The sequence below is a fragment of the Bufo bufo genome, chromosome 3 (assembly GCF_905171765.1).
Source record: "Bufo bufo chromosome 3, aBufBuf1.1, whole genome shotgun sequence".
Taxonomy (NCBI): domain Eukaryota; kingdom Metazoa; phylum Chordata; class Amphibia; order Anura; family Bufonidae; genus Bufo; species Bufo bufo.
In genome coordinates, this window is record NC_053391.1 from 140,637,851 (window position 1) to 140,660,674 (window position 22,824).

General features: G+C 41.0%; 1 protein-coding gene across 1 annotated transcript in view; it reads right to left on the reverse strand.

Moving 5' to 3' along the window:
- The window catches only part of PHEX (phosphate regulating endopeptidase homolog X-linked), a 286,267-nt gene that overhangs the window by 87,410 nt on the left and 176,033 nt on the right, over nucleotides 1-22,824 (reverse strand). The window contains exon 13 of the mRNA XM_040423656.1: nucleotides 9,472-9,549. Within this exon, the coding sequence (XP_040279590.1) occupies nucleotides 9,472-9,549 (78 nt within the window). The remainder of the gene's footprint in view (nucleotides 1-9,471; nucleotides 9,550-22,824) is intronic.

The window sequence follows — 22,824 nt, forward strand, 5'->3', positions numbered from 1 at the left end:
AAAGGAGGTTCTCGATGATCTCTTCCTGGAATTTGAGGAAGGATCCTGTTCTCCCAGCCTTACTGTAGAGAACAAAACTATTGTAGAGCGCCAATTGAATTAAATATACAGACACCTTCTTATACCAGCGTCTGGTTCTGCGGGAAACTAAATACGGAGACAACATCTGGTCATTGAAGTCCACCCCTCCCATGAGCGCATTATAGTCGTGGACACAGAGGGGCTTTTCAATGACACGGGTTGCTCGCTCAATTTGGATTGTCGTGTCTGCGTGAATGGAGGAGAGCATGTAAACGTCACGCTTGTCTCTCCATTTCACCGCGAGCAGTTCTTCGTTACACAAGGCAGCCCTCTGCCCCCTTGCAAGACGGGTGGTTACAAGCCGTTGGGGGAAGCCCACGCGACTAGTTCGCATGGTGCCACAGGCGCAAATCCGTTCTAGAAACAAATGCCTAAAGAGGGCCACACTTGTGTAGAAATTGTCCACATAAAGATGGTACCCCTTGCCGAATAAGGGTGACACCAAGTCCCAGACTGTCTTCCCACTGCTCCCCAGGTAGTCAGGGCAACCGACCGGCTCCAGGGTCTGATCTTTTCCCTCATAGATCCGAAATTTGTGGGTATAGCCTGTGGCCCTTTCACAGAGCTTATACAATTTGACCCCATACCGGGCACGCTTGCTTGGGATGTATTGTTTGAAGCCAAGGCGCCCGGTAAAATGTATTAGGGACTCGTCTACGCAGATGTTTTGCTCAGGGGTATACAAATCTGCAAATTTCAGGTTGAAATGGTCTATGAGGGGCCGAATTTTGTGGAGCCGGTCAAAAGCAGGGTGGCCTCTGGGACGGGAGGTGGTATTGTCGCTAAAATGCAGAAAACGTAGGATGGTCTCAAATCGTGTCCTGGACATAGCAGCAGAGAACATGGGCATGTGATGAATTGGGTGCGTTGACCAATATGACCGCAATTCATGCTTTTTTGTCAGGCCCATGTTGAGGAGAAGGCCCAAAAAAATTTTAAGCTCGGAAACTTGGACTGGTTTCCACCGGAAAGGCTGGGCATAATAGCTTCCCGGGTTAGCGGTTATAAATTGTGTGGCATACTGGTTGGTCTCTGCCACGACTAAGTCCAAGAGCTCCGCAGTCAAGAACAGCTCAAAAAATCCCAGGGCCGAACCGATTTGAGCCGTCTCAACCCGAACTCCAGACTGGGCGGTGAAAGGGGGAACTACTGGTGCGGCTGAAGTTGGTGACTGCCAATCAGGATTTGCCAGCACCTCAGGGACTCTAGGGGCTCTACGGGCCCGTCTTTGCGGTGGCTGCGACGGGGTAACTATTGCACGTGCCACCGTACCAGCTTCAACTGCCCTTCTGGTGCTCGCTACTTCACCAGGTTGTACGGCAGTGCTGGTACTAGGTCCAGGAAGGGCTGCGCTGCTGGTGTATGCCTCACCACGTGATCCGGCAGCGACAGCCCCACTCTGCTGCTCTTGAAGCGGATCCTGCGTAACCTGTGGTCTAGCGACATGGGGCCGGGTACGCCTGGTGCTGCCAGGGACCTCCACCTCCTCGTCCGAACTTTGGGTCAGAGAGCCACTGCTTTCCACAGGTTCATATTCTGACCCGCTAGATTCGTCAGATGAGGGTTCCCACTCCTCATCCGACTGGGTCAGAATCCTGTAGGCCTCTTCAGAAGAATACCCCCTGTTTGACATTTTGGACTACTAAATTTAGGGGTATTCCCTGAGACTACCCAAGAAAAAAAGCAAACCTGTCTTACAAAGGGGAGGCTAGCGAAGTACCGGAGGCTGCTGCGGTTGATAAAAAATATCAAAACTGATTTTTTTATCGCCGCAGTGCGTGTAAAATGAATGTGCAGTGATCAAAAAATAATAATTTTTTGTCACTGCGGTGGGGCGGGCGTGGGTGAACGCACGTGTGGGCGACCGATCAGGCCTGATCGGGCAAACACTGCGTTTTGGGTGGAGGGCGAGCTAAGGTGACACTAATACTATTATAGATCTGACCGTGATCAGTTTTGATCACTTACAGATACTATAAAAGTACAAATGCTGATTAGCGATACGCTAAACAGCGAATAAAAGTGACTGCGGTGCGGTGGGGTGGGCGCTAACTGACGCTAACTACCTAACCAAGGGGCCTAAACTATCCCTAAAACCTAACAGCCAATACCAGTGAAAAAAAAAAAGTGACAGTTTACACTGATCACTTTTTTTCCTTTCACTAGTGATTGACAGGGGCGATCAAAGGGGTGATCAAAGGGTTAATTGGGGTGCAGGTGGGTGATCTGGGGCTAAGGTGTAGTGTTTGGTGTACTCACAGTTCAGTCTGCTCCTGTGCTGGATCCAACCGACGAAAAGGACCAGCACAGGAGCAGACAAGCCATATAACAGATCATATTTACTAATATGATCTGTTATATGACTTTGGATTGGATTTTTTGAAAATCGCCAGCCTGCCAGCCAATGATCGTTGCTGGCAGGCTGGTGACGAACTTGTTCTTTGAATTTTGCCGGCCCGCGATGCGCATGCGCGGGCCGGCTTGGAGCGAAATCTCGCGTCTCGCGAGATGACGCGTATATGCGTGACTCTGCGCAGCGCTGCCACCTCCGGAACGCAATCCTGCGTTAGGCGGTCCGGAGGTGGTTAAGTTAATTTTCATGGCAAAGAAGGACTATGCAATTCATCTGATCACTCTTCATAACATTCTGGAGTATATGCAAATTGCTATTATAAAAACGTAAGCAGCAACTTTTCCCATTTCCAATATTTATGTAATTCTCAAAACTTTTGGCCACGACTGTACGTCACTCCACCAGCACACCACCATAGGTGGACTGTCAAGGAGGCGTTACAATGTAGAGTTGAGTGATAGGTGCTTCTCAGGGTTGGATAATTATAGTAATGGCATGTGCCTTCAGCTTATTGGACATTACAGATGTCAATATTGATTAGCAGTTCATTTATACATTGTTTGCAACGATCTTCCTCATTGCTGCCCAATACCCCTGATGAAGCCCTGATAATACCCCTGATGAAGCTACTAACTGCCGGGGGGCAGTTAGTAGGTTTTAGTTGTCTGAGTCTGGTCCTGTGCAGTTCTCTAGCAAATATGAAGCCAGTTTATGGTGTTACATGTTCTCTCAAATAATTATGTAACCAGTGTATGGAGTTACACCATTATCAGTGTAATGATGTAACTCCATACACTGGTTACATAAGTTGTTACATCAATTGTTAGCACGTCAACCAGCAAACATTGTCGCATACAGCGCCAGTATCTTGACTGGCAACACTGATAAGGTAGCGTCACAGAGATAGTGCACGTCTCTGTCATCTGTCATCTATGATCCAAGTATCACATAAACACGCTTGATACACGGACTGGACACAGCTGTTTTTAACCTCTTGTGGTTGCTCACAGAACCATTTTAAAGGCGATCAGTAAAAGTTATGTTTTATAGGGAGAATTTATCTGGGTCAAGTTTGGGTATTTAGCCTAATGGGCCTTTTTTGTTGATTGCAAAATTTACACACCCATGAATAATAAAAAGGAGGAATCCATGAAATCCTATACATGTACAACAGATCTCAACCACTGTATTAGGGACAAACCTGGAGGAGCACGGTAAAGACATGAAAGAAGGTAATCCAATATGTCATTCTGGATGCAGTTTACAAGTATTGGCAGTATCTATCTTTCTAAATCTGGCAGCACTATGAAGTCAGTGAGATATTGAAAATGTATTAACCCAATGCATTATTTTAGCCCACCATCTTGAGCCTTTCTAAAGCTTGAGAAAGGCCCTAGATGACAAGCTGAAACACTGCATCGGACACATGAGTTTATGATTTTACAATTTCACATGCTTTAGAGTGCTGCCAGATTTTAGTTTATTTTACAAGAGGGGGTTCCAGCCATACCCCTTGGATCTGCACTTGAATTTTTTTTTCTTCTGTATTGCTTATATTTTGCTGTTGTGTCCATCTGTTGAATCTATCTATCTATCTATCTATCTAATACTTATCTTCTATTTATATCTAAAAAAAATCTTTTGAACCTTCTTAAAAAAACAACTCAACTTAAAGGGTATCTAAACCTTTTCTGAAAAAAAAGTACTACTCAGAGTGCTCTGGCCTTTTGGCTTTCATAAGCTAGGCTCAGCTTTTTGAGCATGAGGAGTATAGATGCATAAAGGCCAAAAGGACAGAGCACTCATTGCTGCAATTATTCCCATTTTCTCATTTGTTAATAAATCTTTAGCTACCCTTTTCCCCTTCCCACTTCATGCTGTAAATGTACGGCGTAAATGTACCCACTAATGCATGTATGGCATGGAGATGGCAACAGCTGAGGAACAGAGCCGGCATCAGCAGTGGATGTTAGCTGTAGTATAATGTAACTGATAGTTACATTATACTGCAATAGATGCAGGGTGTTGTAATAACAATCTGACTACTGTATCTTTAGGACTTTAAAAAGGTGGGTAAAAAAGCAAAAAAAAAACAAAATGGAAAAAAATATGTATAAACATTTCCAGAAAAAAAAAAAATTACCCTTTTTCTTGCATCCACTCAGTTGTAACTGGTTAAAAAATGGAAAAAAAAATATAATTGGCATTGCCACATCCATGAAAACCTGATCAAAAAAAGTATTATGGGGTTATTTATAAAACAGAAATACACCTATATTAGGCGTATTTCTAGTGCAGATCATGGCACAGAGGTCCTTGCGCCACAATGTGCTACTTTTCCCCACTAGCTCTGTCAGCGTGGGCGGGGAAGGGGGCAGACCCGTCTCATTTACCATTTTCTACAACCGTTTTAGGCATAGAAAATTGTATAAATTTAAGACAGCTGTCTTACATTTGGATCCTCTGACGTTATGCCATCGCCTCTACATAACTGTGGCGGATCCACCGCCAGCTTAGGAATTTATGAAGACCAGCGTCTAAAACATTATCTATCCCGTGAGGTGCACTCCGTAAAAAATAAAAACTTAAAAAACTATGACAGAATTGTTATTTTTTCCCCACCTCACCTCCCAAAAAATAAAATAAAAAATTATCCAAAAATCATATGTACCCCAAACTGGTAGCAATAAAAAGTCCTCATACAACTACATTGATGGAAAAATACTAATTTTATGGATGTTAGTATATGGTGATGCCAAATCCAACAGATTTTTAATAAAAAAGTGATTTTATGATTCAAAATTAGTAAAACTATATACTATATAAATTTTGTATCACCATAATTATATCAACCAATATAAAATATATCATTTATACCGCATGTGGAACCATTGAAAACAAAAATGAAAACAAAAGACACTGACAGAATTGCAATTTTTGATCACCCCACCTCACAAAAGATGTAATAAAAAGCAATTAAAATCCAAATGTACCAAAAAATTGTACCAATAAAAACTCTCAGTGGTAGGACCCACACCTATCTGACTTTTAATGGCATATCTTAGTAATATTCCATCAAAGTCAGAGATGACACAACCCCTTAAATGTCAAAATAAGCTTTATCCTTAAGACCTCTTTCACACGAACGATATTGATTGTGTCAGGATGCGTTCAGGGTGCGTTCAGCGAAACTCATTTTGCAAGCAAGTTCAGTCAGTTTTGTATGCGACTGCGTTCAGTTGTTCAGTTTTTTCCGTGCGGGTGCAATGTGTTTTGATGCATATTTCATGCGCGTGCTAAAAACTGAAGCAACCATCAGTGAAAAACGCATTGCATCCGGACTTGCTTCCGGATGCAATGCGTTTTTCACTGAAAACCTTTCACTTCTATGGGGCCAGGGCTGCGTGAAAAACACAGAATATAGAACATGCTGCGTTTTTCACTGAAGCCCCATTCACTTCTATGGGGCCAGGGCTGTGTGAAAAATGTAGAATATAGAACATGCTTCATTTTTCATGCAACACAGAACTGATGCGTGAAAAAAACGCTCATGTACACAGACCCATTGAAATGAATGGGTCAGGATTCAGTGCGGGTGCCATGCGTTCACGTCACGCATTGCACCCGCGTGGAAAACTCGCTTGTGTGAAAGGGACCTAAGGGAATAAAAGTGTATTGCAATGTTAGACATCCATAGGCTATTCATATAATATGCTATAAATGCCTGGGACTCAAATATTGGAAGAACAAGGATCTCATGCCCCCTTCTGCAAGAGAAGCTGGCCAGACTGTTATTCAGAAAGTCATGCATATCCACACAACCAATGGAGGAGAGTTATCAAACTGGTGTAAAGTAGAGCAGGCTTAGTTGCCCATAGTATTCAGAGCTGTGAAAAATGAAAGGTGGAATCTGATTGGTTGCTATAAGCAACTAAGCCAGCTTTACTTTACACCAGTTTGATAAATCTCCCCCAATGTTCCTATGTAGGAATCTCAGCAGACTTCCAAGACTAGAAGGTTATGGTATATACTATATAGATCATAGTAAAATTCCATTAATAAATTTGTTTAGCAAATAAAATAACAGTAATTATGTCTTTTTAACCGCCTCACGTCCGCCCATAGGATATAAACGTCCTATGGGTGGACGTCTATTTCTGACAGCACGTTTTAAAACGTCCTGTCAGAAATAGCAGCTGCACGCTAATCGTGCAGCTGCTGATCGGGTTGCCCGCTGTCAGTGACAGCAGGGCAACCCTAAGACAAGGCAGGGACAGTGCCCAGGTGTCCCTGCCTTCACGATCGCTGCAGACACAGCGCTCACCGAGCGCTGTGTCTGCAGAGCAGGAAGCGCTGTGCGCTTCCTGTTCCGGCCCGGCGGTCATGTGACCGCCGTGACCGGAGAGTGCAGGGGCTGTGTGAGGTCTCTCAGAGACCTCGATCAGCCCTGCTGTGAGGCTGTACAGCGCAGGATTGCTGCTGTACAGCCTCTATAGGGGTGCATTTGTCCTGTAACTGGGGCTACTATGTCAGCCCCAGTTACAGGAGAAATCAACAGTGAAAAAAAAAAGAAAAAGTGAAGCAAATGTCCCCCAGAGGTCTTGTATGACCTTATGGGGGACGAAAAGTGTAAAAAAAAATAAAAAAAATAAAGGGTTGAAAAAATAAAATAAAATAAAGTTTCACATGTAAAAAAAAAAAAGTTCCCAAGTTAGGAATAAAAAAAAAAAAATTAAAATAGAAAAAATAAAGTAAAATAGACATATTTAGTATTGCCGCGTCCGTAAAAACCAGCTCTATAAAAATATCACATGACCTAACCCCTCAGATGAACACCGTAAAAAATAAATAAAAAAAACTGTGTCAAAACAAGCAATTTTTGTCACCTTGCATCACAAAAGGTGCAACACCAAGTGATCAAAAACGCGTATGTCCCACAAAATGGTACCAATAAAACCGTCACCTCATCCCACAAAAAATGAGCCCCTACATAAGAAAATCTCTCAAAAAATAAAAAAACTATAGCTCTTAGAACATGGAGACACTAAAACATAATTTTTTTGGTTTCAAAAATGCTATTATTGTGTTAAAGTGAAACAAATAAAAAAAAGTATACATATTAGGTATTGCCGCGTCCGTAAAAACCAGCTCTATAAAAATATCACATGACCTAACCCCTCGGGTGAACACCGGAAAAAAAAAAAAAAAAAAACTGTGTCAAAACAAGCAATTTTTGTCACCTTGCATCACAAAAGGTGCAACACCAAGTGATCAAAAATGCGTATGTCCCACAAAATAGTACCAATAAAACCGTCACCTCATCCCGCAAAAAATGAGCACCTACATAAGAAAATCTCTCAAAAAATAAAAAAACTATAGCTCTCAGAACATGGACACATTAAAACATAATTTTGTGGTTTCAAAAATGCTATTATTGTGTAAAACTTTAATAAATGAGAAAAAGTATACATATTAGGTATCGCCACGTCCGTAACAATCTGCTCTATAAAAATGTCACTTGACTGAACCCCTAAGGTGAACGCTGTAAAAATAAATAAATAGAAACTGTGCTAAAACAACCAATTTTTTGGTCACCTTGCCCCATAAAGTGTTATATTGAATGATCAAAAAATCATATGTACCCAAAAAAAATACTAATAAAACTGGCACCTTATCCCCTAGTTTCCAAAATGGGGTCACTTCTTGGGAGTTTCTACTGTAAGGGTGCATCAGGGGGCTTCAAATAGGACATGGCATCTAAAAACCATGTGGAGTTCCTTTCCTTCTGCGCCCTGCCGTGTGCCCATACAGCAGTTTACGACCACATGTGGGGTGTTTCTGTAAACCGCAGAATCTGGGTAATAAATATTGAGTTTTGTTTGGCTGTTAACCATCGATGTGTTAGAGAAAAAAATTGATTAAAATGGAAAATCGGCCAAAAAAGTGAAATTTAAAAATTTGATCTCCATTTTCCTTTAATTCTTGTGGAACGCCTAAAGGGTTAACAAAGTTTGTAAAATCGGTTTTGAATACCTTGAGGGGTGTAGTTTCTACAATGGGGTCATTTATGGGGGTATCCACTATGTAGGCCCCACAAAGTGACTTCAGACCTGAACTGGTCCTTATAAAGTGGGTTTTGGCAATTTTCTTAAAAATTTGAAGAATTGCTTCTAAACTTCTAAGCCTTCTAACGTCCTAAAAAAATAAAATGACATTTCCAAAATGATGCCAACATAAAGTAGACATATGGGGAATGTTAAATAATAAATATTTTATGAGGTATCACTTTCTGTTTTAAAAGCAGAGAAATTGAAATTTAGAAAATTGCGATTTTTTTTAAATTTTTGGGTAAATTTGGGATTTTTTCATAAATAAAGGTGAAATATTTTGACTCAAATTTATGACTATCATGAAGTACAATGTGTCACGAGAAAACAATCTCTGAATGACTTGGATAAATAAAGGCGTTCCAAAGTTATTACCACATAAAGTGAGATATGTCAGTTTTGCTAAATTTGGCCTGGTCAGGAAGGGGGCAAAGGGCCCAGATGGGAAGTGGTTAATGGGAATCTGTTTCCGGTGACTTCACAACCCAACTGCATGGATGTGTAGTTGTGGTTTACCTGATTAAAACGTTGTTTTCCTTTTTGTTGATCTGAGGCTCCGTTCCTAAATTATGATACCTTTTCTTAATCTGCTTTGCCACTCCCTGGCCCTATCAATCAAAGCAACCAGGGAGGGGCTGACCACAGAAGGGAGTGCCGCTTCGGTGTTACAATAGCAGCGATGATGCCCTCATTGCACTAAAGGCCTAATTTGCATATTAAGAAGACCTATCATAATTTGGGAATAGAGTCTCAGATCAACAACAACAAAAAAAAGTTTCAATTAGGCCAACCATAGTTTCTATGCAAACAGTTTTATAGGGAGTTTACCAGTGACCGATTCCCTTTACTATCATAAAACAAACTAAGACAAACAGTAAAACAACCATAAAAAAACGAATTAATAACTATTGATGTAAGCATTTCACTTACTGTTTTAATGTCTTCATTAATGTAGGTTTCATTCATTAGAAACCCAGGGTACCCTACTTTTGCCATTACCGATTTTGCCTGTAAAAAATGAAGTAAAATACAAAAAAAAAGATAAGACAAAATCAATAGAGGAGGACATACAAAATCAATCTATTGGTATAAATAGGTACATTCAGGCATTATGTTAGCACAGGAGAAGATATATTTCTTACTATGGTAGCAGGTGATGATATGATAACTGTAGCAACCCCACTGTACATAGGTGGAAGCAAATAATAACATAATGTGGATGTCCAGCCAGTGACTTCACATGCCACTTTATCTAATGATTACATGCTATATAGAATAAATAAGCCGTCTAAAATACAGCCCTTCCTTAGTGAGATAGAATCAGTCATTATTACATTATTGTGCTTTTAGAAATCATTTCACTATTTTACCTCCTTCTGCTTTCTCGTGTCTCCTGGTGGGCTATTACACCAAATGTGTTGGGCCCAGATGTAATGACTGCCCCTGCAAACTGTAAAGCTACATCACTGTGTTTAGATTAAACTAGTTCCTAGAAGAGGCAAGGGAAGGAGTGGACGGGCTTGTGATGATTGTTATAAAGCGGATGTGGATCTGCTGTGTCATTTGTACCAATTTGACTTAAGGATACTCCTAAGGGTGTTATCTAATTGGCCCCCTTGGTCTTCACCCTTTAACCCCCGTACAGGGATCAGGATTTCACTGCAGGGGAACTATCTTGGAGAAGTCTCTGTTCAAGTGATGACTGACCCGGGGGTTCAAGAGACACCAAGGCAGAGCACCAAGGGATCAGACAAAACCATAGTCAGTGAAAAGCTGAGGTCAGGGCAGGCAGAGTTTATTCAATCTGTGTAACGGTCTGAGGTCAGGGTGGGCAGCAAAGGGTCATATCTGGGAAACAGACAGAATTCAGTACAAGAACACTAGCGGACTAGAACCTGTTGCTCAGGCACCTTCCCAAAGTAAGGTAGCCAGCCATTTGATAGGGAAGAATAGGTTATGCACCCTTTAAGCCCTGAGGAATCACACCCTATAGGCAAAGAGAGGCCTATCCAGCAAGAAGCGTGCTGCAGCCTGCATGAAGAGACAGTCCTACTCCATTGGCCAGGCCTGCTCGGAACGGAGAACGAGAGGACAGCAGGTCCAAGCTGTCAGGACAAAGAGGCAGTAGAGCAGTTAATCAGAGTGGTGACAGCCACAGACCACCACTGTAGCAAAATGCCTGCCTGCAATGTGGAGAAGGAAATAAAATGTTTATCATGTAAAGTCTAATTAGGGGTCTTGGGGCAGAGCCTTCATCTATACTGAACATGCACAAGTCTACTGCTCATTTGATAATTACTTATGTTGTTATCCTTGCACACGCATGACATAGCATCAATACGAAAATCTGTGTATCAACTCATAATAAATTAGACCCTAGTTGCCGAGTGATTAGCTACGAAGTCAGCTCCAAATAGTACCGTCTTCTGCTAGATCTTTGGAGCTCATCATTGAATCAGCAGTTTTCTCCAAGGCACATTGTGTGAGGCACAACAGATTAGACACGTTAAAGAGGTTTTTCAGGCTCCTGATAGTGATAACCTATCCCCAGGATAGGTCATCAATATACAAATGGTGGGGGTCTGACATCTGGCATCCCTGCCGATCAGCTGTTCCCTGCAGCTTCCGGCTCCGGAACTAGAACTCTCAATGAAGTCAGAAGCATGGTTGAGTTCAAAGTGTAGAGGCTGTGCCAGGTTACTGCAACTCAACTCCCATCCAAGTTAATTCAACCCAGTAAGCCGAAATACACTTGTAACAAAACTGCGCTTTCAGCTCATTGTGCTGATATTTTATATAAAGGTTCATTAATAAAATGTATAAAATACAAACAGAGAAAGTAGTGGTAGGGTGGGACATCTGCAGCAGGGTCTCCACATTTGACATAGTATTCCATGAAGTAAGCAATCTAATTTAATTTCCTGCTTTAGCTGCATGCAGGTTAATGTACAGGCAATTTAAACATATGCTGACACATTATTGTTTGGTTGCTTACGGCTTCATTGAAGCTGCTTCTATGTGATTAGATTGAAAAGAGATACGACATTACACTCACACTAAATCACAAGTTATATGGTCTGTAACCTATAACACTGTTGCCGTTGTGCAGTTTGCTGGATATGCTACTCAATATTTGTCTAGTAAGTGCAGCACAGTTTTCCTCTTTATTGGAAGGTGCCATTTATTTTCTGAATTGGAAGTGAATACATTTAAATATATAAATAATTTGGCAATAATAGTCAACAGTACAGTATAAAGTAACGTTTATAGGTAGCGTAGTATATAGAATAGGGGATACTGGTAAAGAGAAATAATGGTCAATGAATTTACAGTGGCAAAGTACAGTTTATAATGTAGTATGTAGTATAGTAGATAGTCAAATAATAGTCAAGACATATATAATGGACAGTGCAGTTTATGCATATAACATACAAGGGATACTTGCATGAGGAAGGATTGCTATTGTCTCTGATCCGAAACATGTAGACTGGACTGTAACTGGCTTTTATCTGTACTGAAAAATAAAGGTAACATTTTAACCGAGCTGGACCTTTTTCTCTTTTTATACAAGGGATACTCGACTGGCGGACCACGGTTGCCAGCTGTCCGGACCCCTGCATGTCCTGCATTAAACTGTATCTGTGCCCTCAGGAACAGGGGCGTAGCTATAGGGGAAGCAGAGGAAGCTTCTTTGGGGCTCAAACTTAGAAGGGGCCCACCCAGGATGAGAACTCAAAGATTCAATTGTCAGGGCCCCCTCAACAGTACATACAGAGACACTGTAGGAATCAGACAGAGCTGCAGCCGGACCTCATCTGAGAGAGCGATCTTGACTAGATCTTGCAAATTTCCAAGTTTCGATTTCTCTACTTCTATAATACATAGTAATACCTCCAAAAATAGTTATTACTTTACATTCCCTATATGTCTACTTCATGTTTGGATCACTTTAGGAATGATATAAAAAATTTTGAGGATGTTACAAGGCTTAGAAGTTTAGAAGCAAATCTTGAAATTTTTCAGAAATTTTCAAAAAAACAATTTTTAGGGACCAGTTCAGGTCTGAAGTCACTTTGCGAGGCTTACATAATAGAAACAACCCAAAAATGACCCCATTCTATAAACTACACCCCTCAAGGTATTCAAAACAGATTTTACAAACTTTGTTAACCCTTTAGGTGTACCACAAGAATTCATGGAAAATAGGGATACAATTTCAAAATTTCACTTTTTTGGCAGATTTTCCATTTTAATAATTTTTTTCCAGTTACAAAGCAAGGGTTAACAGCCAAACCCAACTCAATATTTATGGCCCTGATTCTTTAGTTTACAGAAACACCCCATATGTGGTCATAAACCGCTGTACGGGCACACGGCAGGGCGCAGAAGGAAAGGAATGCCATACGGTTTTTGGAAGGCAGGTTTTGCTTGACTGTTTTTTTTTACACCATGTCCCATTTGAAGCCCCCCTGATGCACCCCTAGAGTAGAAATTCCACAAAAGTGACCCCATTTTAGAAACGACACCTTTCAAGGTATTTAAAACTGATTTTACAAACGTTGTTAACCCTTTAGGTGTTCCACAAGAATTAATGGAAAATAGAGACACAATTTCAAAATTTCACTTTTTTGGCAGATTTTCCATTTTAATAATTTTTTTCCAGTTACATAGCAAGGGTTAGCAGCCAAACCAAACTCAATATTTATGGCCCTGATTCTGTAGTTTACAGAAACACCCCATATGTGGTCTTAAACCACTGTACGGGCACACGGCAGGGCGCAGAAGGAAAGGAATGCCATACGGTTTTTGGAAGGCAGGTTTTGCTGGACTGTTTTTTTTGACACCATGTCCCATTTGAAGCCCCCCTGATGTACCCCTAGAGTAGAAACTCCCAAAAAGTTACCCCATTTTAGAAACTACGGGATAGGGTGGCAGTATTGCTGGTACTAGTTTAGGGTACATATGATTTTTGGTTGCTCTATATTACACTTTTGAGGCAAAGTAACAAGAAAAAGCTGTTTTGGCACTGTTTTTATTTTTTGTTATTTACAACATTCGTCTGACAGGTTAGATCATGTGATATTTTTATAGACCAGGTTGTCACCGACACTGCGATACCTAATATGTATACTTATTTTTAATTTATGTAAGTTTTACACAATGATTTTTATTTTTGAAGCAAACAAAATCATGTTTTAGTGTTTCCATAGTCTGAGAGCCATAATTTTTTCAGTTTTTGGGCGATTACCTTGGATAGGGTATGATTTTTTCGGGATGAGATGACGGTTTTATTGGCACTATTTTGGGGTGCGTGTGAATTTTTGATCGCTTGCTATTACACTTTTTGTGATGTAAGGTGACAAAAAATTGTTTATTTAGCACAGTTTTTATTTTTTATTTTTTACGGTGTTCATCTGAGGGGTTAGGTCATGCGATATTTTTATAGAGCCGGTCGATACGGACGCGGCAATACCTAATATGTATACTTTTTTTTATTTATGTAAGTTTTACACAATAATATCATTTTTGAAACAACAAAAAAAAATCATGTTTTAGTGTCTCCATATTCTGAGAGCCATAGTTTTTTCAGTTTTTGGGCAATTATCTTAGGTAGGGTCTAATTTAGAGGTATGAGGTGACGGTTAGATTGGTACTATTTTGGTGGGCAAACGCCTTTTTGATCGCTTGCTGTTGTACTTTTTGTGATGTATGGTGACCAAAAAATTGTTAATTTAGCACAGTTTTTATTTTTTATTTTTTACGGTGTTCATCTGAGGGGTTAGGTCATGTGATATATTTATAGAGCCGGTCGATACGGACACGGCGATACCTATAATGTATACTTCCCCCCCCCTATTTTATATCAATTTTTTTTAACTTTATTTGGGGAAAATGACGTTTTTGTTTATTTTTACTTGAAACTTTAAATTTTTTGGGGGGGGGGACTTTATTTTTTGTCCCACTTTGGGTATTGAACTTTTGGGGGTCTAATCCCCCTTACAATGCATTCCAATACTTCTGTATTGGAATGCATTGGCTGTATGAGTAATACTGTGTGTATTACTCATACAGTCTCCAGCCTGTGAGATCCAGGGGGCACGTCACAGGAAGGCAGCGGCGATGCCTCAGGAAGGCATCGCGCTGCCTTCCATGCCATCGGGTCCCACCTACAGCCGCATGGGGACCCGATGGCACCGCCGCCAGCCGGATAAGGTAAAACCGCAAGTCTGAATTGACCTGCGGTTTGCGACGATCGCCGATGCGGGGGGGTCACATGACCCCCCCCGGCGTTGTGACAGGATGCCCGCTGAATGATTTCAGCGGACATCCTGCTGCGATTAACCCCCGCCGCGCCGCAATGTCATTTTAAAGTTAGGACGTACCGGTACGTCCTGGGTCCTAAAGGACTCGGCAAACATCGCGTACCGGTACGTACTAAGTCCCTAAGGGGTTAATGACAAGTTCCACTCTGCTGCATTCACAACCTTTATTCTGTTGCATCTCATTTTATGTAAATGATGACACTGTATAGACATTGTTATTCAGTAGTTGAAGTTCAGTAGTAAATGATTCTGAGCTGGTATGAAGGATAAGCACATTTTGTTCTGCCTAGTAACATCTGGGTGAATTGTGACAGCTAATAAATAAAGCGGCATGGAGCCCACTGCGGCTCAATGTGGTGCTCAGCAACACTGCAGACAATTACTGGAGTATTCTGGGTGCTGCAAATGAGAATTCAGCCAGACACGTCATAGGGATTAGAAGAGAGAACTGCTGCATTGCCGGAATCACAGACAGTACTTTCTCAATAAAATGTCCCAATTTCACTTTGAACAATGAATAGGAATTATCCATTTTTCATGTTCATTGTTTTCATAAATATGTTTATTACACAAAAATATTTGACTTTGAGACAAATAAAAACACCAAAGAAGACCATAGAAAGGTTTTTTTTCTCCAGCAGAGGAATATTTGCGTTTACAGTGCAACTGGATTATTTCATGGTGGGTCATTTGTGGCAAGCCATTATAAATGTGGCTATGGTCTGTTATATCAAAGCACTGGAATGGACAGAATGCTTGATATTGTATTGTAAAGGTATTTTTAAGTACTGGTTGGTTCTGTCCCTTTAATTGTGTTCCCTTTTATTATTACCATTCTGTGTAATGATGTGCCTTTTAATCTAGTACCCATCCCCCATTGTGCTGATAAGATCACATTCCTGAGTAACTGGAGGAGGGGCTAACAGGTTTAAACTCTGTGAAACACATATGTTCAAGGCACTCCATTGAAGACCTCATTCTAGGTAGGGTGTAAGTATTGATTTTCCCTATCTGTTGTACACCCCGAGGTGTCGTCCATGTGCTACGACATGGCGACCGGAGTGCCACCCCATATTGCATCGCCAGTGATTATTATTTACTTTTTACTATTCTGTATCTGTTTTATCATATATTTAATCACATTTACTAAATATATTCATTCACTTAGCCGTTGTAAGTTTATTCATTCTCAAATCTTTTAAATTCTTCTTACGTTACATGTATCTATAAAGGGTCCCCCTTGCCCAGGAGATGGTAATCCTCACAATCACATGAGCAATGTAATGGAGGACCCTAGGTGACCTAAAATCTTACACAATAATGTGATTTACAGCAACAGGATCTCAAAGTTCAGGCAAAAGAAAAACACATTTGAAAATGACTTGGATCCTGAGGTCTATTTCTTAATGGAGGGTTAATAAATAACTTACTAGACTTTATTACTGGCATGTCCAGCACAGCATAGTGGACGTCCACATCTCTACAGATGAAGGTCAGGTTTCCAGAACCATTTAGTCTGGTGGACCCAAGGAACCTCAGTCCATCACCGCTAATGCCTTTACAAGATAAGCTGCGCTATCCATACAGGAGGCAGTTAAACTGATAAAGGTTAATCTAATCAAATATTATAATAAATGTTTAAATGTTCTAAATTTTTTAATTAAATATTTCATTCGTCTATACCACATAAGAAACAGATGTCTAATGTACATATCGGTAAATGATTTTCAGATACAAATCAACAAAGCTGCATGACACAATTACATGGATGAATTGGCTATGCAACTTTTGCCATGAAGCTAGCCGGCAGACTGTTTAGGCAGACAACAGCCTGCCGGTGTTCTCCAGATCCGAAATAGCCGGATAGTGCAGCGTGCCTGCCGGACCCCATTGACTATAACAGGATACAGCCACTTCCCGAAACGCAATGATTTTTGTCCTGCCGAAACCCAGCATTTATGCCAGGGATCGGCCAAATCCCTGCCAGATCCCATTATAGTCAAGAGTGAAGTTAGCCTAAAATAGATTTGCATAGGTTTTATAGACAGAAGGCCCTCAGAGACATTTTCTCTGGTGGACCCAAGGAACCCCAGTCTATCACTGAGGGTGAATGTCTAAATATACTTAGGGCTAGCTCACATGTATGTTAGCAAGGTGTGACAGAAGTCTTGTTTTGTAGAACAAGAAAGTGTTCCATGCAAGGTGTTCATGGACAGCATACAAGGAGAAGGTATCTGATACTAGACCGGGTAGAGCAGCATTTGTCAACACTAGAGGATTCATACATCAGAACAGTTATAACAGCAACCATGAACATAATATTGTTGCCAAAACATCAAAGATATATTTGCTACCGTAACTTCTAAAGTTATCATGCCAAGAGTGACACCACAGTAACATCTAAGTGGTTGTAAAGACAGCAGTGATCTATCAAGGGTTACCACATAAACACTGATATGATGAGGGTTACCATGGCAATGTTTAAATCTAAGTGGTTACCATAACAACTGTGATTTTTCAGATGGAAAATAATGTTGTCATGCCAGTGGTTATTACCTTCTAATAGTTATTATGACAACAATGAAACTTTAATCCCAGACCCAGTCACTATATGGGGTTAATGTGCTAACCCTAATATAACTGGTTGTACAATAGCATTGATGTAATTCTAGTTGGCATGTCAACTGTAATATTGTAATAGATACAGATACAGTGACAAGTTAACATCTGGAGGTTTACCATGACAACTAGTGAGCAAATCTGAGTTCACAAATTTCACAAAATTCGATTCGCCGCAAAGCCGAATTTCCTCGTGCTTTGTGGTAGCAAATCAATTTTCCCTGAAATGGTGTTAAAAAAACAAAAAATAATCATACTTACCTCATCCATTTGCTTGCGTGAGGCCAACCGCCGCCATCTTGATTGAAGATCTCGCACGAAATCCCATGCGCAGTTAAGTATGATGTCTCAAGAAAAGTATAATTTAATTTAAATTTTTTATTTACACTCTGTTATTATTGTCAGGTAGCGATCAGCTATGACCGCGGTATCTGAGGGGCACAATCGCCAATCGTCATTGTACCCACTACTTGCAAAGAAATGTGCTTCGTGACAAATTAATTCATGACAAAGCCAATTCTTTTGTAAAATTCAGCAAAGCAGCTGAATCGAATTTTTGTATATTTTTTATATTTCACTCATCTCTAACCTTAAACATACACGGGTTCATTTTGGCGTATTTATGTAGCAGATTTTGTCGCAAAGGTGTTTTGCAGCAAAATCTGCTGTCTTTCCCCGCTCACGCCAATTTTGCAAAGTGGGTAGAAAAGAGGGAGAGACTAGGGTGGGGAAGAGGGCGGGCCGGCAGACCCATCTCATCCGTCATTTTCTGTGCCAGTCTTGTTGCCTAGATGGTGGTAGCAAGCGCCAAAGTTATGTAGCGGCCACTCCTCAACATAACTTTAGCGCATCCACCAGCAGCGCAGAGGGATTAAGACCAGCATCTAAATCACCAGTCTTAATAAATGTCCCCCACAGGGTTTTGTCACATCAGCAGCGAAATCAGAGCAGTTCCCATGATGGCTGTAAAATTCTAATAGTAACATTATTAGAGCTGCCACACCAAAAAAAATTATCTTTGGGGCTGTCATGACAAGCTAGGCTTCAAAGGGTTATGAGGTTATCCTGATAAGTATAACAGTTGTCATGACAACTATTACATCATAAAGGATAACTTAGGGATAGTAAATGTAAAACGCTTGGTTAAATTATAGTAGTTCAAATGTCATTCTAATGAAGAACTGGGCAAATATGACATGACAAGGTTTACTACAGCAATAGTCAAGCAAAGACTGACATCATATTGATTACAGTTATAGGAAAAGGATCCATGACAATGGTGACGTCACAGTAGTTTTCATGATGTTAGAGCTTAGTGGTTACCATGGCAATGGCAATTGTTCTAATAGCTGTCAACACAGTAATGACATCACATGGGTCGCCCTGGCAATGTGCTTATTGTAACTGACACTATCATAGTTGTAGAAGGTACCATGGCAACAATAATGATATGAAGAGTTTTACAATGGCAGTCAGTTGTGGTGTGAGTTATAACATCATAAAGTTCCATGGCCATGATGACATATCAGTGTTGAAGACGCTTCTTAGTGGTTACTCTAACGACAGACATTATAATAACTAATATACAGGTGTAACTTCATAGTGACCATTCACAAGTAATGTCAGGAATATTCCATAGTAGAAAGAAGAAGCCGTAAGCAGCTTCACACCACTTATACGGAAGGGGGATGTGGCCAAACTACAGTGGACTCATCTTATCAGTGACCATTAGAGTAGCTACATGAACTGCCTCTATTTCAAGAATATCCAATTTATCCCAGTCCCAGTTTCATACACAGTACAATTATTGGCTCAACTGTAGATTGGGTCAATTTTGGCTATCTTAAAGGGGTTTTACAAGAGACTTTTACTGATGCCCTATCCTCTGAATGGGTCATCAGTATCTGATCGGTGGGATTCCGAAACCCCTGACCCCCATTAGTACCTCAGCTAGGCCACATTAACTTCTATGAGGCTGAGCTGCGCCTAGACGATGTGATCAATGAACGTGACATCACATGGCCTAGGAAAATCTGGAGAAGGCCGCTGAGCTACTGTGAGTGTCATTGCCTTCTAAAACAGCTGATCGGCGGGGGTCTCTAGTGTCGGACCCCTACCGATCAGATACTGATGACTTATCCAGAGGATAGGTCATCAGTAAAAAAAAAAAACTCTCGGAAAATCCTTTATAAGTCTCTAAAACTGTCAATACTAGTTATTTCTTATCAAGTTTGGGACCACTCATGGCCTAACGACCAAGAGATGACTCATGCTAAGTGCACAAAATAACAGAATGCCAAGGGAAAAAAAAAACACAAGATTTAGCACAATGTGCTTTGTATTAATGTTGTTTTAAGCAACTCTGTAGAGATACTTGGCAGTAAATAGAAGACTCCATACAAGCAAACAGAGGCATCAGCTACGGAATAATGCGTTTCTTGCTACATCTGCAGTTAATAAACATGAGGGGGTAATAAAACAACTTTCTGTTTTTCTTTGAGATAGTCTGTGGCGCTATGTACATTGACATTTAAGTCCAGACTCATAATTTTAATACAATTACACTTGACTAAAAACTATCATTGAATTACATTTTAATGGCCATTCTACCATCTATTTAATTATGAAGATTAATTACGCTTGCTTTTCTTTGAAAGTATATTTTCTGCAGTTTGTTTTTTTATTATTTAGAATAAATCATCTGGGCACATTGATTTATTGCAGTTTGCTGTAGGCTGCGGTCATGAACAGTACAAAAGAATCAGACCACTAAAATAATATCATTCAGTTGTTTACTGTATTGCCATTAAATACAAGTATTTCATTAACAAAATCACAAAATTCAAAATTTTAGATGTAGCTTTTTGGTCTAGCTCTAATCTATTATATAGAAAGAATAGGGTTTACTAATTACACATAATCCTTGGTTAGGTCTGCAATTCAGCACCCAAATAGCTATGGTCTCATTACTGCACCTCCAAATTAATACAGAGGCAGATGACAGCGTGTTCCAATGTACTGCTTTTAGAAGAGAATACAGTATCTTACAGAAGTACCATATGGAAGTACATGATCCTACAGGTCTATAATATAGGCTTATGGATTCTGAGTAGACTTTTGCTTTGTGCTGTAAACCTTAGGGTATACATTCACATGTGGCAGATTTGCTGAAGCAGTATATGCAGCTGTTTCATCCATCTAAATGGGTTTTGCAGAAATCCATGCGCATGCTGGAAACAACACCATTTAGATGTATGGAGCCTATTTTTGGTTGCAGAAGTCTTGCAACAAATTTGATGCCAATGAATATACCCTAATGCTGATTTTACACTCACTGCAAAACTAATTTGGTAGGCTGTTCTTGCAGAGAACAGAGTGCCAGGGTTCTCAAGATCCGGCATAGCTGGATAGTGCCATATCCCAGCCGGACTCCATTGAGTATAATGGGATCCAGAGGCATAAATGCCGGGATTCAGCCAGATAAAAATTGCTGCTGGCAACAGTTTTGCCAGCTGCTGGATTTTATCATAAAAATATACCAAAAACATGTAGATTTAATGAATTGCATTATAGGCGTCGGCCGATACCTAAAAACGTAGAGGTGGCCTGACATGGACTAAAGAAAACACTCAGCATCTCCTAATTCCAGCTCCGTTCCTGCACATGTCACCATGGAGGTAATTGACTGGCTGGCAGCGGTGACGTGTATGTAGATCATGGGTGTCAAACATGCGGCCCGCAATGAATATCTTTGCGGCCCGGCAAAGATGCACTGCTATGTATGAGCCGGGAGAGAGGAGGGGCTGGAGTCCGTAACTAGGGGCGGGGCCCGGTGCAGTCACTGTACTCTTACACCGGGCCCCGCCGCTCACCAAAGTATTTATAAACGTGAATCCTTATCCTGTTATTAAGTTGAACTAACAGCACCATCCACAGATCCCCCATAACAGCGCCATCCACAGATCCCCCATAACAGTGCCATCCACAGATCCCCCATAACAGTGCCATCCACAGATCCCCCATAACAGTGCCATCCACAGATCCCCCATAACAGCACCATCCACAGATCCCCATAACAGTGCCATCCACAGATCCCCCATAACAGTGCCATACACAGATCCCCCATAACAGTGCCATCCACAGATCCCCATAACAGTGCCATCCACAGATCCCCCATAACAGCACCATCCACAGATCCCCATAACAGTGCCATCCACAGATCCCCCATAACAGTGCCATCCACAGATCCCCCATAACAGTGCCATCCACAGATCCCCATAACAGTGCCATCCACAGATCCCCCATAACAGCACCATCCACAGATCCCCCATAACAGCGCCATCCACAGATCCCCCATAACAGCGCCATCCACAGATCCCCCATAACAGTGCCATCCACAGATCCCCCATAACAGTGCCATCCACAGGTCCCCCATAACAGTGCCATCCACAGATCCCCCACATGACAGTGCGTCATCCACAGATCCCCCATAACAGTGTCATGCACAGACCACCATTAATTCAAAGCCCACCAAAAGCACAACTTTTGGTTAAAAATATTTTTTTCTTATTTTCCTCCTCAAAAACCTAGGTGCGTCTTATAGTGAAGTTTAATATTTGTATATATATATAGGTCTCACTTGTGTTATTGGGCAACGGGATGTTGGGGGTCAGCAGTCATGAAACAACAATGTTGTTCTATGAAAATGTACGATTTTTTTTTTTTTTTTTGATGCGGCCCACATAAACTTAAATTTTGTTTTTTTGGCCCATGTTAGCCTTTGAGTTTGACATGCTTGATGTAGATGGCACATCATACTTCCATATGGTGGGCATCAGAAGCAGGAGGGACAAGAGCGTGGCATTAGAAACAGACCAGGTGAGTGATGTTTCTTTTACATATCAGACAAGTCCTCTAATGGTAACATATATAACCACGCTTGTAATTGGCAATTGGGGACCGGAACAATAGCGGCAGCATTGGAACCTTGAGGCTCTGACCGGGTGAGTAGTGTTTGTTTTAGGCATTTGACAACCTATTTAAAGGTGACACATAGACAAGGGCAGACATACTAGTGCCTACAGGCAGAGGTGTCCACGCCACTATGAAAAAGGCCTCAGATCTATTAAATGAATGACTGACCAGAGAGTCATAGTAAGGAACCTGGAATACTACGATAATCCCCTACTCTTGATAAATTAACCAAACAGCAAAGCGCCATTTACTATCTTTGCACGGGGGCCTCCAACTGTCAATATCCACCCCTGATCTTTATGCTACATTCTTGAAATACCGGTCCAAATAAAAGAAGTAAAGGTGTCAATTTTATAAGCCATTGTTT